At 36.7% G+C, this 21,435-nt stretch overlaps 1 protein-coding gene across 1 annotated transcript in view; it reads right to left on the reverse strand.

Annotated features, from left to right (window-relative positions):
• Positions 1-21,435, reverse strand: part of LOC121375494 (sperm flagellar protein 2-like) — a 51,870-nt gene that overhangs the window by 9,350 nt on the left and 21,085 nt on the right. Inside the window, exons 21-32 of the mRNA XM_041502970.1 lie at positions 21,260-21,329; positions 17,978-18,091; positions 17,141-17,304; positions 16,032-16,159; positions 15,531-15,597; positions 12,776-12,985; positions 8,506-8,622; positions 7,512-7,801; positions 5,698-5,905; positions 4,185-4,368; positions 2,184-2,270; positions 1,272-1,410 (exon numbers count right to left, since the gene is read on the reverse strand). Coding sequence (XP_041358904.1) covers positions 1,272-1,410; positions 2,184-2,270; positions 4,185-4,368; positions 5,698-5,905; positions 7,512-7,801; positions 8,506-8,622; positions 12,776-12,985; positions 15,531-15,597; positions 16,032-16,159; positions 17,141-17,304; positions 17,978-18,091; positions 21,260-21,329 — 1,778 coding nt within the window. The remainder of the gene's footprint in view (positions 1-1,271; positions 1,411-2,183; positions 2,271-4,184; positions 4,369-5,697; positions 5,906-7,511; positions 7,802-8,505; positions 8,623-12,775; positions 12,986-15,530; positions 15,598-16,031; positions 16,160-17,140; positions 17,305-17,977; positions 18,092-21,259; positions 21,330-21,435) is intronic.

A 21,435-nucleotide genomic window follows, 5' to 3' on the forward strand; every position in this document is an offset into this window, starting at 1 on the left:
ATATCCTTCCCCCTCCCCCAATTGTTTTAAAATGGTTTTTAAGCCCTGTTCCCCATCTTTAGATAAAGTTTCTGATTATTTGGATTAGTAAAATTGTATTTACTTCAAGTAGGGCTAGTGAATTGTGCCTATGTTGGTAGGTATTTCTGAATTAATTGGTATGAACAATCTAAATGTCCAGGAACAATTTAAAGGAACAATCTAAATGTCCAGGTTAAAAGGCTACAATTAATAGCCAAGAAGCTTAGATATGTAGAAATCAATTTCAGTAATGCTATCACAGTACTACTGACTTTCAAACCATGGAACCGACGCCATATAACCATAATAAAATGTGTTGAGTATGTTGTTAAATAAAACATTTCCTTTCTTCCTTCAAAACATGGATATAAAAGATCCCTTGCTAAAAATGGAAAAATGTAGTAGGTTTCCTCTCTAAGACTATAAGTCAAAATAACAAAATGTTTGACATCCAATAGCTGATGATTAATAAATCAATGTGCTCTAGTGGTGTTGTTAAACACAAAATATTTTTTAAAGTATATAAATGTACAGAAGCTATAAAACTGATGAAACCCATTATTGTATTTTCCACACAATTTTACTCTTCATGCAGTTTTAATATTTCATATACATTGTAGGTTGGGATGAATTGAATGTTATTTTTACAAAAGAAACTCACACAATTCAAACAAAATTATCAACCAATTGGTCTAGTAATATTTATTCCATTTAATAAGTCAGTAGAGACTAAAATATTTTTTTGCCTCCTCATTCAATTTTCATACACCAATTGCTGACACAAAATAGATAAAATATGTCAAATGTCTATCTGTCATATACCGATTTAAAAAGTATAAATCCACCACAAAACTGAATAATCAGTTGCACCAAAAACAAATCTCACTCTATCAGTAGCAAAATTAGCCAACTATTTAAAAAAAATACAGATTGATAAAAAGAAAGAAAAATTAACAAAACTGTATTTAGCTAATAAACGTTGCATAATTTACAGACTTTTCACTGAATGCTGAAGAAAATGGGCTTTTAAATTAACATTATTTCCAATATGAACTACTGTAAAATAATATTTTCTCAATTTTTATATCTGTGATTTTACTGCTTCCATCATACTCCTGAAGAAGTCTGTAGTTGTATAGATGAAATGTCAAGTTTTATCTTCCTTTATCTTTGTTGTTTTAAAGTGGATGGTGTTAGACAAAGACTGTTGGTTTTAATTACTGTAAAATAATGAAGATCGTAACACAAACCTCTGCATTTCTTTGAGGAACCTAGCACCAAGCCAGTCGATGAGATCCTTGAATGCATCGTCTGCCTTGGCCTTCAGGTCCTGGAGAATCGCAATGCCTAGAGTCTTGATCAGTTCAAGTCGAAGTTTGGCTGCTGCTTCTGAAAATTAAATATACAAATATTGTTAATATACTGATGTAAATTACAGCCAGCAGTGTGCAATTAATAAAGGGGTGTTCTCATTATGTAATTAGTCATACCAACTTTTCGCATGCAAACAAATCGTACTGTGAGAATATTTAAATCGGAATGAGTTTAGTCTGATACATTCCAATTTTTGTAGGGCCGACAAATTGTATGTGTCAGGTCAGTGCGACTAATTGCATAATGAGAACACCTCTTAATAAAGACATGAGTAACACAATTCTCAGATGATTTTTATACAATTTGCAGAGCAGTATTTCTTAATCATTTGTTCATGGTCTGGTACCAACACACAGCAATGTCTTCTATTCTGTATGGTTTCTCCGAGATGAGTTTTATACAATGTGTAGAGCAGTATTTCTTAATCATTTGTTCATGGTCTGGTACCAACACACAGCAATGTCTTCTATTCTGTATGGTTTCTCCGAGATGAGTTTTATACAATGTGTAGAGCAGTATTTCTTAATCATTTGTTCATGGTCTGGTACCAACACACAGCAATGTCTTCTATTCTGTATGGTTTTTCCGAGATGAGTTTTATACAATGTGTAGAGCAGTATTTCTTAATCATTTGTTCATGGTCTGGTACCAACACACAGCAATGTCTTCTATTCTGTATGGTTTGTCCGAGATTAAATTAAAACAAATTGAGCAGAAAAACAATGTTCAAATTTTTAAAATGTGAAATCAAATATGAATATTAAAGCAATATACAGTAACATGCATACCTTCTTGTGCAATGGAAAAATAGTATTCAGCTCTGATTTTGTCTTTGACCAACTTCAGTTGTTTTTCTTCTTCACTAAGCTCTACAGCTGTAAAAACACATACATGTAAGCACGATCATGTAAGTGTAGAGAAACAATAGTAAACATCTCTCTCCTATCAATACACCGTACTTAAAACCCCATTTTGTCAGAGACAATGGATTTTTAAGATCATCAATTTGACTATTATTGAAGTGTCACACTATATAAAAGCACATCATTCAGCCTTAGCAGGCTTATGAGACACTAGTTTAAAACACCTCAACTATATCATACAGAAGTTAAAATTGATCAATAATAATATTAATTGAAGAGCACACATATGAATATATTAAAACCTTTAGTGAAATATTTAGTTTCTAAAATTGTACAATGTATAGTCATAAAAATAACAGTGACACACTTTTTCTTCTTTTTGATGTAAAAAAATAAATAATAATAAATAAGAATTTTTAAATAGTAACAAAAGCAAAGAACGACACTACTGAATATCCAACTTCTATAATGGTGGGTCGGTTACAGCAAACCAACTATTCTAGAGCATGATCTACGAGACATGTTTCCAAACCACAGAGCTAGGACCATGTTTGTGTGGATGTTTTGTCTACTAAGTGTACATTCATCACAAACCTGGTATATACCGTATGTATATTCGGGAATTGTAGCTAAACCTAAACTATTGCTAGCAACCTGGCAAATTTTATTTTAAAATGTGGCAGCAAATTTAATTTGTCTTTACAAAACAAATTAAAGACCCATAAAATATGGTCAATTTTGCATTACCTTTAGGTGAATTTATTATTAAATATATCTGCCAAATTCAACTTTAATTCCTAATCCGATTTGTATGGTGTTATGTAAATATGTTTGTGTGTTACTTACTTGGTGGGGGAGTAGATGCAACTTCAGCTTCCTTAACTTTTCCTTTTTTTGGTGAACATAAAGATAAACCTAGGCATGATCTGACATGTATCCTATTTGTATGGTGTTATGTAAATATGTTTCTGTGTTACTTACTTGGTGGGGGAGTAGGTGCAACTTCAGCTTCCTTAACTTTTCCTTTCTTTGGTGAACATAAAGATAAACCTAGGCATGATCTGACATGTATCCTATTTGTATGGTGTTATGTAAATATGTTTCTGTGTTACTTACTTGGTGGGGGAGTAGGTGCAACTTCAGCTTCCTTAACTTTTCCTTTCTTTGGTGAACATAAAGATAAACCTAGGCATGATCTGACATGTATCCTATTTGTATGGTGTTATGTAAATATGTTTCTGTGTTACTTACTTGGTGGGGGAGTAGGTGCAACTTCAGCTTCCTTAACTTTTCCTTTCTTTGGTGAACATAAAGATAAACCTAGGCATGATCTGACATGTATCCTATTTGTATGGTGTTATGTAAATATGTTTCTGTGTTACTTACTTGGTGGGGGAGTAGGTGCAACTTCAGCTTCCTTAACTTTTCCTTTCTTTGGTGAACATAAAGATAAACCTAGGCATGATCTGACATGTATCCTATTTGTATGGTGTTATGTAAATATGTTTCTGTGTTACTTACTTGGTGGGGGAGTAGGTGCAACTTCAGCTTCCTTAACTTTTCCTTTCTTTGGTGAACATAAAGATAAACCTAGGCATGATCTGACATGTATTCTATTTGTATGGTGTTATGTAAATATGTTTCTGTGTTACTTACTTGGTGGGGGAGTAGGTGCAACTTCAGCTTCCTTAACTTTTCCTTTCTTTGGTGAACATAAAGATAAACCTAGGCATGATCTGACATGTATCCTATTTGTATGGTGTTATGTAAATATGTTTCTGTGTTACTTACTTGGTGGGGGAGTAGGTGCAACTTCAGCTTCCTTAACTTTTCCTTTCTTTGGTGAACATAAAGATAAACCTAGGCATGATCTGACATGTATTCTATTTGTATGGTGTTATGTAAATATGTTTGTGTGTTACTTACTTGGTGGGGGAGTAGGTGCAACTTCAGCTTCCTTAACTTTTCCTTTCTTTGGTGAAGGGCTGCGACTCTTGCCCTTCTTGCCTTTCTTTGCCTTGCTCATGTTGGCTAGTTCCTTCTCTCGTTCCAATTCTTTCTGTCTTTCTGCTTCCTCCTCAGCCTCTCTTGCTGCTAGTTCAGCTGCCATCTTAATATTTAGTACATTTTTAATTTAACACACAGATCAATGAATTATCATATATAGGTTTAATTTTATGCTTCCTGGAAAGTCAATTAATTTCATGAAATTTCCTGTGAAAACCCCTCAAATCAAACTTAAACTGTCCTCAATGGCACAGCGCAAGGCTAAGCCATCATGTTTAACTTTAAGTCCTATTTGGCAACTTGGTAGAACGTAAATATAAACCTTGGTATGGACTGATGTTTATCCAATTTGTCTGGACTTATATAAATGGTCTTGATTTTAGTCAAGTCCTGAAATTTCCCATGAAAACCCCTCAATTCAAACTGAAACTGTCCTCAGTGGCAAACGGCAAGGCTAAGCCAAGTTTGTCTTTGCTTTTATTACTAATTAAACATTATTATTGTTATTTAATTTATTTTTTTACATTAAAAAGAAGAAAAGTGTGACAATGTTATTTTTATGACTATAGATTGTACAATTTTGGAAACTGTAACTATTTTACTAAAGGTGCTGTTGTTTTAATTTGTTCATACATGTGCTCTTCTATATATGTTCTTAGTTTGAATCCCAGTACCAACTGCAAGCCAGAATGAAGGAAGGAAATGTTTTATTTAACAACGCACTCAACACATTTTATTTACAGTTATATGCATCAGACATACGGTTAAGGACCACACAGATATTGAGAGAGGAAACCCACTGTCATCACTTCATGGGCTATTCTTTTCAATTAGCAGCAAGGGATCTTTTATATGCACCATCCCACAGACAGGATAGTGCATACCACAGCCTTTGTTACACCAGTTGTGGAGCACTGGCTAGAACGAGAAATAGCCCAATGGGTCCACCGACAGGGATCGATACCCAAGCCAGAATGAGTGCACAGCTCTATGTAGAGATTCCAACCCACTGTACTGACTTCTCCCTCACTAAAAACCAACCACCTGGACAGAGAGGATAGCTGAGTTTGTCAAGGGCAGTGTGAGTAATTTTTAATTTGACATATTAAGCACAAATATATAACACCTCATAATAATTTAGATGACAATAACTCTAAAAAAACCCCACATCACATTCAATTTTAAATTCTTAAATCCTTTTACAGCCAGTTATATTTCTAAGATGAAATATTGTAGCATTTGTTTTCCTTTAACTTCTTACCATCTGGGTATTTAGATGACATAATTCTACACAAAAAAAACACACACAAATTTGGGTATTTAGATGACATAATTCTATTAAAAACCACAAAAAAAACCCTCACCCCCCACCTCAAATCCAATTTAAAAGCACAAAATTGTCTTAGAGAATTGTTTTGTAAGACCTTCTTACCATGTGCGAGATGCCGGTGACGCCAAAATGGGCAGCATCAAACAGGAGCTTCTCATCCGGGTCCAGGGGAGGCACTGGGCTGTCCACAGCAGCTCCCTCATCCAATCCCTTTTTTGCTCCCTTCTTATCCTTCTTATCTTTTCCTGCTGCTGCTCCTGGCTTGGCATCTGGATCTGGAGATACAGGGCGCCGCGGAACCAAGGGAATTCTGAAAATAGTTTTAAAATCACATTATACCTTTGTTTCAAAACATTCGTTCATAACCAAAGAATCAAGGGAATTCTGAAAATAGTTTAAAAATCAAATTATACCTTTGTTTCAAAATATTCATTCATATACTGTAGATCCTGAAATTAATGTGATCAAAATATTAATGCGACAAATGTGAGTTCGTGTTATTCGCATTAATTTCTATGTTTTGTATGCGTGTCCCATGTTATTAAAACAACAACAAAAAATATTAAAATTCTAATATATTTAGAAAACAGAACTGAAATACAATTCAATGTAGGTGAGACAGACTAATTGTCCAATAGTCCAGCAAGATGCCAGCCACGTGTGACGATTTCAGGGTCTTTGGCCACCCTGTCAAAATCCGACACGATCCATCATTTGTGAATGGGTTTTAGCACGCTAATATTGCGGTCAACCGTTTTTTGGTCTTTACTGTTCAAGTTCCCTGCAACTTTGTTGGCATACAGTTGTAATGGTACATCTATGCTAATGTTTATAGCCATATTTAGGTAAACACGTTACGTAAATGACTGCCACACAAATATGCTTTGAGTTGATCTCACTAAAAACACTAGTGACTAAACAGGTGAACTGATGTGTACTCAGACATGTGAGTCAGTTGATCTCATTGAAGACGTCTGTAACTAGGATTTAACCGAAAAGTACACAGATGTGTGGTGTTAGAAAAGTTAATATTTCAAAGGAAGGCCACTCGCATTAATTTCATGTCACATTTTAGTTTGCCCACCATCACTCGCACTAATTTAGGGACGTGTTAATTTCAGGATCTACAGTACCTTTGCTTAACATCCAATAGATTATGAGTGTTTTTCATGTTAGGATGTCTTTAAACATTTATTTAATTGAAACAAAAAGACAAAACTTTGTTCATTCATACAACCTAGCTTAACATCCAATAACTCTTAGAATATCCTTCATATTTATTCATTCAAGATAAAAAGCCTACAATTTAATTTTTATTTGTAATAAACAGGATGTTTATGATGATAATTATGGTGCCAGCAACAAACTTTCAAAAGTGTTCTATAGGATACAGTCAGGTAGCTGAAATATATTGGTATAAAACAGTGCTTCTAACACTGGCAGGGTCCATGGATAACAATGGGATAAAAGGTCAGAGGTCTACTTGTTACAGGGGTATGGGGCAAAACCACTTATAGTCCGTCCTACAGGGAATGCCTTTTTTCATAGTTTGGAATTTGCTACACATTATATATTTCTGACCTGAATGGTTTGTAAATTGCACACAAAAATAGTATTTTTTTTATTACCGGTATTTCCCAAACATTTTTACTTTTCTTCTCAAGTCAAACCAAACTGAAATTATTTACATAAAACATTTTTATAGAATAATGGGAAAGACTATCGGTTCCAACATGAAAAACCCCAAACACTGCATTGTGATAATAAATAATCACATTTTTATATATTCCTCATAAAAAAAAAATCTAACGCTTTTCATCATGATAATATATTATTCCTACAACTCCTGTTCAAAGAACTGGAAATAAAATGATTCTGGCTTCAGACACTTTATACAGTGGTACCAAGCTGCTCACTTTTTCCTTTCTTTTTTGCCGGTCTCTTGTGGCTGTGTGGGTTCTGCCTGTTTATCTAGACTCTTGTGGCGTTTGCCTGATGGGGTACGCGACTTGCTGCGAGCCTCTTTTGGAGATTTGCTGCGAGCCTCTTTTGGAGATTTGCTGCGGCTTTCTTTTGGTGACTTGGATCTTCGGCCACTAGGAGACTTGGCCTGATCTTTGGGCGACTTGGGTGGCTCTTCAGCGACCTGCGATTCTGGTTCCGAGTCTTCTGGTTTTTCTGGAGGTTCAGGTCGTTCTACAGGAAGCTGATGGAACAAGAACAAAAAACATGACTTAAAGCCAGAAAATATATCTCTAAACACAAGAAAAGGAATGTCTGTTTATGAAAATTACATCCCTGATCTATTTTTATTGAAAAAGCAAAATGTTTAAGAATTGACTACAGTTATATTTTGTACACACTGTATGACTGTATAGTATAAACAAAAACATATATCCAGGTAAGTAGTGAAAAGTAGTGTGAGTGGAACGTGGGGTAAGGTATGACTTAAAACAAATTTGGATATTAATCTGAGATATGAATGCCAAACATTAAGCACCATTTAACCGATCAGATTGCCACAGTCTGTGGTTTGAATCTCCTCAGTGGAGGTTGATATTTTTCTGTAACATTTGGAGCCAACATAGGGACTGGGTATGTTCTTAACACAATTATAACCCAGTCAGGACCCATAACAGTTCAACTGCCAGTGGCCCACAGCTCCGGGATGTAGCTTCACTTAAGGGGGTAATATGTAGAAGTGATGGTATCAAGTGCTCTTACTGGCAGTAGCTAGTGGGAATTTCTCTATTAGTTCAGTTGGAATAGTGCTGGACTCTCATGCTGAGTCTGTGGTTCGAATCTCCTTAGTGGAGGTTAATGTTTTTCTGTTACATGTATAGAACGAAAGAAAATTTAATTAAATAAGAAATAAACATTAAAAAGGGATAATGTTTTTCCAAAACTAACCTCTATTAGGGGAATTCTTGCATAATGTTCATTCAGTTCATCAGGTATTTGGCCATCTATACCACGGTAGTAGTCCTTTAGTAGTCGCACTGTATCCTGGAACCGGTCCACTTCACACTGGATAAGAAAAATACAGTTTTATAAAACAGTTTTCAAGACAGTCCAACAAGAGTGTGTTAGAGCAACTGACTTGTGTGACTATGATACTATATTACAACTGATCTGTATGACTGATACCATGCTACAACTGACTTGTATGACTGTGATACCATGTTACAACTGACTTGTTTGACTGTGATACCATGTTACAACCGACTTGTATGACTGATATTATGTTACAACTGACTTGTATGACTGTGATACCATGTTACAACTGACCTGTATGACTGTGATACCATGTTACATCTGACCTGTATGACCATGATACCTTGGTACAACTGACTTGTATGACTGTGATACCATGTTACAACTGACTTGTTTGACTGTGATACCATGTTACAACTGACTTGTTTGACTGTGATACCATGGTACAACTGACTTGTTTGACTGTGATACCATGTTACAACTGACTTGTTTGACTGTGATACCATGTTACAACTGACTTGTATGACTGTGATACCATGTTACAACTGACTTGTTTGACTGTGATACCATGTTACAACTGACTTGTTTGACTGTGATACCATGGTACAACTGACTTGTATGACTGATATTATGTTACAACTGACTTGTATGACTGTGATACCATGTTACAACTGACCTGTATGACTGTGATACCATGTTACAACTGACCTGTATGACTGTGATACCTTGGTACAACTGACTTGTATGACTGTGATACCATGTTACAACTGACTTGTATGACTGATATTATGTTACAACATGACTGTGATACCATGTTACAATGACCTGTATGACTGTGATACCATGTTACAACTGACCTGTATGACTGTGATACCATGTTACAACTGACCTGTATGACTGTGATACCATGTTACAACTGACTTGTATAACTGTGATACCTTGGTACAACTGACTTGTATGACTGTGATACCATGTTACAAATAACTTGTATGACTGATATGTTACAACTGACTTGTATGACTGTGATACCATGTTACAACTGACCTGTATGACTGTGATACCATGTTACAATTGACCTGTATGACTGTGATACCTTGGTACAACTGACTTGTATGACTGTGATACCATGTTACAATGACCTGTATGACTGTGATACCATGTTACAACTGACTTGTATGACTGTGATACCATGTTACAACTGACTTGTATGACTGTGATACCATGTTACAACTGACTTGTATGACTGTGATACCATGTTACAACTGACTTGTTTGACTGTGATACCATGTTACAACTGACCTGTATGACTGTGATACCTTGGTACAACTGACTTGTATGACTGTGATACCATGTTACAACTGACTTGTATGACTGATATTATGTTACAACTGACCTGTGATACCATGTTACAACTGACCTGTATGACTGTGATACCTTGGTACAACTGACTTGTATGACTGTGATACCATGTTACAATGACCTGTATGACTGTGATACCATGTTACAACTGACCTGTATGACTGTGATACCATGTTACAACTGACTTGTATGACTGTGATACCTTGGTACAACTGACTTGTATGACTGTGATACCATGTTACAATGACCTGTATGACTGTGATACCATGTTACAACTGACCTGTATGACTGTGATACCATGTTACAACTGACTTGTATGACTGTGATATCTTGGTACAACTGACTTGTATGACTGTGATACCATGTTACAAATAACTTGTATGACTGATATGTTACAACTGACTTGTATGACTGTGATACCATGTTACAACTGACCTGTATGACTGTGATACCATGTTACAATTGACCTGTATGACTGTGATACCTTGGTACAACTGACTTGTATGACTGTGATACCATGTTACAATGACCTGTATGACTGTGATACCATGTTACAACTGACCTGTATGACTGTGATACCATGTTACAACTGACTTGTATGACTGTGATACCATGTTACAACTGACTTGTACAACTGTGATACCTTGGTACAACTGACTTGTATGACTGTGATACCATGTTACAAATGACTTGTATGACTGATATTATGTTATAACTGACTAGTATGACTGATATCTTGGTACAATTGACTTGTATGACTGTGATACCATGTTACAACTGACTTGTATGACTGTGATACCTCGGTACAACTGACTTGTATGACTGTGATACCATGTTACAACTGTCTTGTTTGACTGTGATACCATGTTACAACTGACCTGTATGACTGTGATACCATATTACAACTGACCTGTATGACTGTGATACCTTGGTACAACTGACTTGTATGACTGTGATACCATGTTACAATGGCCTGTATGACTGTGATACCATGTTACAACTGACTTGTTTGACTGTGATACCATGTTACAGCTGACTTGTATGACTGTGATACCATGTTACAACTGACCTGTATGACTGATACCTTGGTACAACTGACTTGTATGACTGTGATACCATGTTACAACTGACTTGTATGACTGTGATACCAGGTTACAACTGTCTTGTTTGACTGTGATACCATGTTACAACTGATCTGTATGACACTGATACCATGTTACAACTGACTTGTATGACTATGATACCATGTTACAACTGACTTGTTTGACTGTGATATCATGTTACAACTGTCTTGTATGACTGTGATACTATGTTACAACTGACTTGTATGATTGTGATACCATGTTACATCTGACTTGTATGACTGTGCTACCATATTAGAGCAACTGACTGGCATAACTGTGACTTCATGTTTAGAGGAACTAAAGTACATGACTGTGATATCATGTTAAAGCAAATTACCTGCATCACTGTGATACAGTATTACAGCAAACTGACCTACTTGTCTAAGAAACCATAAAAAGAGATCTAATCTGCATGACTGTGATACCATGTTAGAGCAACTAACCTACATGACTGTGATACCATGTTAGAGCAACTAACCTACATGACTGTGATACCATGTTAGAGCAACTAACCTACATGACTGTGATACCATGTCAAAGCAGACTTGCATGGCTGTTACACCACATTACACCAACTGACTGTGTCAAAGTGATGAACATGCATGGCTGTAATACCATGTTAGAGCAACTGACCTCTATGACTGTGATACAATGATACAGCAACTGACCTTTATGACTGTGATACGATGATACAGCAACTGACCTCCATGACTGTGATACAATGATACAGCAACTGACCTGCATGACTGTCATACAATGATACAGCAACTGACCTGCATGACTGTTATACGATGATACTGCAACTGATCTGCATGACTGTGATACGATGATACAGCAACTGACCTGCATGACTGTGATACGATGATACAGCAACTGACCTGCATGAATGTGATACGATGATACAGCAACTGACCTGCATGACTGTGATACTATGATACAGCAACTGACCTGCATGACTGTTATACGATGATACTGCAACTGACCTGCATGACTGTGATACGATGATACAGCAACTGACCTGCATGACTGTGATACGATGATACAGCAACTGACCTGCATGACTGTGATACAATGATACAGCAACTGACCTGCATGACTGTGATACGATGATACAGCAATTGACCTGCATGACTGTGATACTATGATACAGCAACTGACCTGCATGACTGTGATACGATGATACTGCAACTGACCTGCATGATTGTGATACGATGATACTGCAACTGACCTGCATGACTATGATACAATGATACAGCAACTGACCTGCATGACTATTATACGATGATACTGCAACTGACCTGCATGACTGATACGATGATACAGCAACTGACCTGCATGACTATGATACAATGATACAGCAACTGACCTGCATGACTGATACGATGATACAGCAACTGACCTGCATGACTATGATACAATGATACAGCAACTGACCTGCATGACTGTTATACGATGATACTGCAAATGACCTGCATGACTGTGATACAATGATACAGCAACTGACCTGCATGACTGTGATACGATACAGCAACAGACCTGCATGAATGTGATACAATGATACAGCAACCGACCTGCATGACTATGATATAGTAACTGACCTGATTGACTGTGATACGATGATACAGCAACTGACCTGCATGACCATGATACAATGATACAGCAACTGACCTGCATGACTATGATACGATGATACAACAACTAACCTGCATGACTGTGATGTAGTGGTTACTAAGGACTCCCATCCTGTCGTCGAGCCAGCCGTCGTTCATCACCCGCTCCCTCTCGGCCTCTGCCTGCTCTTTCCTCTCATCACAGATGTCCCAGAGTTTCTCCCGCAGGTCATCCACGGTCTGGTGGAGGTCCGCCTTCGTTTCATCGTCATCCCTCATGTCATCAGATATACTGTTGTAATTCTAAAAACAAAAACCCCACATTGGTGAGAAATACATATTCATAGTAGTCTAAACTGATTCAAGTAGAGACTGGATTTTAATTTGTACTATATTAGCCATGTTAGATGATTAAAGAGAATATTAACGTGGCTTTCTAACATGGATGGCTTCTTAAAGCCGCACACTCTAGTTCCATTCAGTGAAAATAAATTATAATTTGGTTAATCTACAAACCTGTAACACACTTAGATCACGTTTTTATCAAATGGAGTGAAAAAGCAGGTTTTATATCGATAAATACCATGGGAATCCCCATGTCCCAATTGCTTGAAATAATTTTGAAAGTTAGTATTCTGATATCACCGGTAGATGTCGCTCTAAGTACAACAATGCCTACATCACGACAAATTTCACAGAGTGCGCACAGACTTGGGGTGCGTTCCTTTCACCTCTCCTGGACATGTTTCAACTGTTCTGTCCTAGCAAAATTATTGGTTTTAAGGGTTTGTAACGTTTTGTATTGAGACACTTACTTGTCTGAACTTTATTGTTACTGAAAATGTTCACGAAATGTGAAGAAAAATCTCACAAATGAACAACAAGCAAACGACAACAAATCGGATGTTGATTGCGCGAACCGTGCACGAGAAAACAAACCAAACCAAAATGATAACGGTCACGTGGTATACCAACGTCTGTGATGTTTACACAGGAAGATTCCCTCTAAAAATAGATTGGACCTCGCTTGCTTAACGTTTTTTTCTCGAGTGCACGCGGCTTTTTAAGAAATAAAAAAAATGCATTTCGTGGTTTTACAAACATCAGGATTACCAGGATTACCAAAAAGCACTTCAGGTGAATGGAAATGTGTATTCTAAATAATAAAATGTAAGTAGAGTGCAATTTTATTTGTGAAAAAATGGGTTTAATAGCGAAAAACAATGCCGTAATGGTTAACAACTAGCCGTAACTAGGGCGTGTCCCTTTAAATTGAGGTGGTCTTTTGAACATTATATTCTATTTTTATGTAACGAAGGAAAGGAAGGAAATGTTTTATTAAACAACACACTCAACACATTTTATTTATGGTTACATGTATATGGCGTCGGACATATGGTTAAGACCACATAGATATTGAGAGATATTGAAAGAAGAAACACGCTGTTGCCACTTCATGGGCTACTCTTTTTGATTAGCAGCAAGGGATCTTTTATATACACCATCCCATAGACAAGATAGCATATACCACGGCCTTTGATGTACCAGTCGTGGTGCACTGGCTGGAGCAAGAAATAGCCCAATGGGCCCACTAACGGGGATAGATCCCAAACAGACCACACACCAAGCTAGCACTTTACCACTGGAACCATGTTACCTACGGTTCTATTTCTGATAAATACTGAACATTATAAATACACCAGGGGTGGGGAAAAGCCCTTTTCTCCCGGGCTGAGAGCGATTCTCGATCTCTGAGGCTGAAAGTATTTTCTAAAAACGTGTGTTTGCAGGTCCCACTTTTGTCATTCTTGTCGGTCCGAAGCACCTGTCCATTTCTATTATTGGCACAAATTCTTATCTGTCAAGTGGACCGGCCTGCCCAGACATCGGTATCTCATGCATGATTTAAAATAATAAATAAATAGTGGTCAATATGGCTTGTGTTTCAGACGTCTGTGATTTTAAAGTGCCTAAGTATATATCGTCAGTCACTGAAGTCGGATTTACAGTAGTGTCAATCCACAGCCACTAGGCTAGACATTAATTTTGTCAAAGTTGCTGAGCCGGTCAAGAGATTAAACGGACGTTAACAATAACACCATTCTTGGTGAGAGAGCCATTAAGGTATTACACTCCAATTAAAACAAAGGACCTAGAGTTTGCAACTGGTTACAATCAACACCTGTCAACACCTATGTATGGAGCTTTGTTGGGTCGAGGGTCCCTGTCCTAAGCAAGAGACTTTTGTGCAATACAAACTGCTTGAAATAGCATAAAATATACTGAAATAATCTATAAATGTATTTATTGTTGACTGTTCAATGTAGTCTATCCAATAATTATAAAGGATTTTAAAATTAACAAAAGGTTTCCAAAAGTGGGAGTAAGCAGAACAGCTACATGTACTGGTTATCTCAAGAGCCAGTAGAGGTCAAATTTCGTCCAATCAGTGATGACATTATTAATCTCTTTGTCTAAACATGTGCTGGCTCAGACTGTCAAACGCTTCAACGGTGCGATCTTTTATTAATTTTCAGGACACAGTACTGAATACTCGTACTTTTTATACATATATGGGATTTAAATTCATAACTTTTATTCCTTTTTTTATATTATTTATTCCATTATGTAAAATATATACAATTTGTGGGGTTTGTTTTTTTCACTCGAATCACTAATGTAAAATCTTTTTTTCCCCTCCCTCTCCCCTATTCTCCTCCCCCCCCCGTTAATGACAACATCAAGCGGGACCGATTGACAATTTAATTTTTCCCCACCCCTGAAATACACCAATAAAAGATCTTTGTGAGCGTATTTTTGGTGGTATAATGTTTTACAGAATGCCTACCATCTGCCATTGGGTAACAAATTCTTGTTTGTGGTCTGGTCTTCTAAGATATCCCAAGAAATCTTTCCTGAAAAAAAATGATAGTTCATAAAATTATATATATACTATAGATTAATTGTGAAACAAACATTCCAAATAATAAAATATAAATTACATTTTTATATAAAAAAAACCCATTGTGTTAAATTAAATGGGCACATGAGGGTATAGGGGAGTAAGAGACATTTGTCTTCAGATGCTAAGGGAGGGGTAGACAAAGTAAGCACCAAATTACATAGTGTTTTTTTATCCAGCACTGTCATATAAATACCAAATGCTAAATTAAATGACATATTGTAATCAGTAGTGATGCCAAGTTGGGTGTAATTCAAATGGTTTCATATATATTTATTTACTGGGAAATAAAGTCTAAAATGTGCTTGAATGTTGTAATATTTGATCAAATACAAAATTAACGTGAATACTGAACTGCAACATTCTACTGCTTCTGTGGTACATTACCTGATCTGATAAAAATAGCGATAGATGTCCTCCCGTTCATGTCGGATTGATCGGAATACATGTTTGCTGTTGTTGACGTAAGTCTTTTCTACGCATTCCCAATAAGATAATAAAATCTTTGACAAGTCCTGAAAAACAGATTTATTGCAAATCTTTGATATTCAGTCCCAAATGAACACTTTCACATACAATATTTTAATAGTTAGAGAGATGGACAAATTCTCAGGCTTTTTTTTTTTTCTCAGGAACTAAAAATATTCAATAATCCAATCAACAAATTTTTATTTGTTGATCACATGATAGCTCATAATACACATCATCAATAAATAAATTCCTACTATTTGATACCAAAGTTAAAGTTTGTTTTGTTTAATGACACCACTATAGCACATTGATTTATTAATAATCTGCTATTGGATGTCAAACATTTGGTAATTTTGACATATAGTCTTAGAGACGACACCTGCTTTTTTTGCCATTAGTCGCAATCCCACCATCCCACCGACAAGATAGCACATACCATAGCCTTTGATATGTCAGAAGTGGTGCACTGGCTGCAACAAGAAATAGCCCAAAGGGCCTAATGATGGGGATCGCTCCTAGACCAATTGTGCATCAAGCGAATGCTTTACCACTGGGCTACATATAGCCCCTTTATACCAAAAATACAAATACACCTGTTCAATAGGCCAACTGATAAATTCCAAATCTACTAACTTGTAACTTTTTGGAAGGCTGAATAAAAAAAAAGTAATCTTCAAACACAGTAGCAGCTACATATTCACTTCTTCAATAGGTTAGCATTTCACTCCAATTATCTTGACGCAATAGCTAAAACCTGACCCAATCTCATGCTAATTAACAAATTCTAATCTATATGACCATATGGGGTTATTACAAGAGGGAGGGGTTAGCAAAAAATAAATTATAAAAAATTTAAAACCTGTTTGACAGATGAAGCTTTACTAAAATGTAAATTTAAAAATGGTTATCTAAATGTCTACATATTTCAGCAGCTGGATATGTGTGTGCATGCATAATGCCCTCCCAGCCTATTCCCCTGACAGGCTGTGTTTATGTGTGGTATGTAATGGTCTGTAAAGACTCACATCTTCAATAGGCTGATCGACAAACTCCCATTCCTCGGAGCCTGGTTCTGGAGGTGGAGGTCCTGCAGGAACCTCAGGCTCAGGCTCGGGTTCTGGTTCAGGAGTTTTCGATTTCTTAGGTGACCGGCCCCTCTTAGAAGATTTAGGTGACTTAGGTGAGGAGCCTGCAATAATTAAAAAAATATTACAGTATGAATGAATGAATGAATGAATGAATGAATGAATGAATGAATGAATGAATGAATGAATGAATGAATGAATGAATGAATGAACGAACGAACGAACGAACGAACGAACGAACGAACGAACGAACGAAAGGATGGATGGATGGATGGATGGATGGATGGATGGATGAATGAATGAATGAATGAATGAATGAATGAATGAATGAATGAATGAATGAATGAATGAATGAATGAATGAATGTTTAACAACATCTCAGCTATTGGGTTTCAAACATGGAGAAAATATAAATGAATTGACAATCAACATCAATATAAAATTTAAATCACAATGTAAAGAGATGTGCAAAATATACATAACATAAGTATCAAAAAACCATCAAAACCATTATAGAATTAAGACGAGATGACTTTAAATTATTTTATATTCATAGTACATGAGTTATAAACATACAGTATACATGTAACTGTTACAGTAGGGTTTCCATTAGCTTTGGAAAACCTATACTAAAGACATTTTCAATACATCAGACATTTGTGTTGAGATATTACAATATTTTCTAAGCTAATTTATGCAGATATAAAAATGTGAAAATCCAAATTAGAACAGTTGTCTGAATTGTAAACTTGTGAAATTAAAATTTAAAAAAATTACTTCGACTGCTCTTTTTGTCTCCTTTTTTGCTTCCAGCCTGTTTAGGGGATTCACTTTTCCGTCTGCTTTCTTTCTCACCTTTTGATGACCCTCTAGAACCTTTCCTTCCTGAACCTGTGAATATTAAACATACAAGTATGTTCTGGGGTGAGCAGGGTCTTAAGTACATGTATGTTCTGGGGTGAGCAGGATCATAAGTAAGCTCTGCGATAAGCAGGGTCATAAGCATGTTCTGGGGTGAGCAGGGTCATAAGTATGTTCTGGAGTGAGCAGGATCATAAGTATGTTCTGGGATTGGCAGGGTAATAAGTATATTCTGGTATGGGCAGTGTCATAAGTATGTTATGGGGTGAGCAGGGTCATAAGTATGCTCTAGGGTGGACAGGGTAATAAGTATGTTCTGGGGTGGGCAGGGTCATATGTATTTTCTGGTATGGGCAGGGTCATAAATATGTTCTGGGATGTCCAAGAGTCATAAGTATGTTCTGGGATGGGCAGGGTCATAAGTATGTTCTAGGGTGGACAGGGCAATAAGTATGTTCTGGGGTGGGCAGGGTCATAAGTATGTTCTAGGGTGGACAGGGTAATAAGTATGTTCTGGGGTGGGTAGGGTCATAAGTATGTTATAGGGTGAGCAGGGACATAAGTATGTTCTAGGGTGGACAGGGTAATAAGTATGTTCTGGGGTGGACAGGGTAATAAGTATGTTCTGGGGTGGCAGGGTAATAAGTATGTTATGGGGTGAGCAGGGTCATAAGTATGTTCCGGAGTGAGCAGGTTCATAAAGTATGTTCTGGGGTGTCCATGGGTCATATGTATGTTCTGGGATGTCCATGGGTCATATGTATGTTCTGATATGGGCAGGATCATAAATATGTTCTGGGATGTCCAAGAGTCATAAGTATGTTCTGGGATGGACAGGGTAATAAGTATGTTCTGGGGCGGGTAGGGTCATAAGTATGTTATAGGGTGAGCAGGGACATAAGTATGTTCTAGGGTGGACAGGGTAATAAGTATGTTCTGGGGTGGACAGGGTAATAAGTATGTTCTGGGGTGGGCAGGGTAATAAGTATGTTATGGGGTAAGCAGGGTCATAAGTATGTTCCGGAGTGAGCAGGTTCATAAAGTATGTTCTGGGGTGTCCATGGGTCATATGTATGTTCTGGGATGTCCATGGGTCATATGTATGTTCTGATATGGGCAGGATCATAAATATGTTCTGGGATGTCCAAGAGTCATAAGTATGTTCTGGGATGGGCAGGGTCATAAGTATGTTCTAGGGTGGACAGGGTAATAAGTATGTTATGGGGTGGGCAGGGTCATAAAGTATGTTCTGGGGTGCATTGACAAGTTGTTATATCTATTATTATTATTATAATTATTAAGGCCCAGATCTCTTTGAAACTTAAAGGAAACATGTCATGTAACCTATATTTGGCACCAACCATGTACAATTAATTATAAATTGAATCACCTAAAAAAAAAAAAAAAAAAAAATTAATTACTTAAAATATCTCCATAAGAAAACCCCAGATACGAGCTCTTAGCGGAAATTGCCGATCTTTAATAAGCAGGGCAATCACGAGGTCCGTGACGTCAGAGATGCGTCGCTTGATCTGAAGCCTTACACTTAAAAGCATTAGTCCGTACCACTCATAAAGAATCTAAGACTTGCACAGCTTACCAAAACAATGAGTGTTCGTTCGCAAACCGTTTTGCCGTATCAATATGAGCTGTTAGTAAATGAAGAAAGACACACATTTACTTACAACAGTGATACTCAAGAAAAAACGGATAGCGAGTCGGAGGGTGGAGAAACCGATGGTGCCAGAACAGACCGGTCGACCAATTTACAGCCCGGAGCCCGAAAGTAACCCGGAGACAAAACCAAAACTCGGATGCTAATGCCGAGGTGTATACTGTTCATATTTAGCATAAAGATACACCTCGATATGATGTATTTAAATATGTAAAAAATATAAATGTAGGACAAACATTTTTTTGTTTGTTTTTTTTAGAAAATATCGCATTTTTTATGTTCGGGCTGTACATAATGAAATCTGTATGCACAGTGTAAACAAACGCTCTAATTTACGACAAGGCGCTTCACTTTCATTAACCTGACTTGTAAAACAACATAAATGACTTGAGAGTATAATCAACTTTTAAACTAAATATATTTCTATTTGCATCAATAGAACGAAATGGGGTTATAGTATTTTTCTCTCATAAAAAAAGTAGCATATTATTAGGCCTATTGGTAGGGTGCGTTAGAGTAAAAACGACCACTCACGATACCCAAGTGATAATTTTTTTTTTCTTCTCAAGTCAGCCCGTGGATGAAACATAATAGTTATTTCGACACCGACAGTAGTGGTTTATTTTGTATTGAACTTCGTGTTACTTTGGGGCTTCGGGCGATGAGGAACGTTTTTGTGATTAAAAACATTATTTAAAATTATTATTGTTTTCTACACGGTTTTTTTAAAAACATATTTAAATACATCGTACTGAGATGTATCCTCATGCCAAATCCCATGTTTGTATATGCCATATTTAATTACTTATTGAAGTTTCCTTCTTCGGACAGTGAATACAGATTTTGTTATGTAGGCCTACAGCCCTAACATGAAAAATCTTTTTTTTCCCCAAAAAATAAATAAATAAAAATTTCTACATTTTTGTTTTAACATATATAAATACATCATGCTGAGGTGTATCTTTGTGCCAAATATGTACAATGTACACCTCGGCATTCGCAACCGAGTACTGTTTTTGTCTCCGGGTAACATTCGGGCTCCGGCTGTAAATAGGCCGACACCAAAGTACTATGCGGTGTTGGTGTCCAATCTTTCTTTTGCGATAAAATACATGGGTCTTTCTTCGGATACAATCCTTTGGAAAACTATAAAAAGACAATCCCGATCGTTTAAACTGTTTATTTTTACACCCAAAGGCCGCGCAGTACGGCACTGTTGGACTGAAAAGATCGTAAGCCCCTTACTCCATATATAAACAGTTAACAACAATGGAAGAGTACAGCGGCTCTGACGTCACTTCCCTTTTTTTCCGAACGCTCACGAATAAATATGCATAAATCGTACTTTGATACTGATTAGCATAATTTCTTCATTTTAAGTTAACTACACATATTTTATTGTTATAAAGTTATTTGTATATTATTTTTATATCATTTTGCTTTTAAAATGAGCTATAATATGGTCTCGTGTCATGTTTCCTTTAAGAAGGTCTCAATGAAACTATTTTTAACTATATAGTTACCAGAACGACTTCGTGGTGATTTTGTTTCTGCTGGAGGTTCCTCTTTTGGTGGCTCTGGTACCTCAGGCACCTGTGTAAGTGAAACATAAAATCTGTAAGCAACTCAGTCTCCAGGTGGATGGGGACCAGCATCTTGATCTAATCTACCACTCTTGTATGGTAAATACAAAATGGCT

Source organism: Gigantopelta aegis, chromosome 6 (assembly GCF_016097555.1).
Source record: "Gigantopelta aegis isolate Gae_Host chromosome 6, Gae_host_genome, whole genome shotgun sequence".
Lineage (NCBI taxonomy): Eukaryota > Metazoa > Mollusca > Gastropoda > Neomphalida > Peltospiridae > Gigantopelta > Gigantopelta aegis.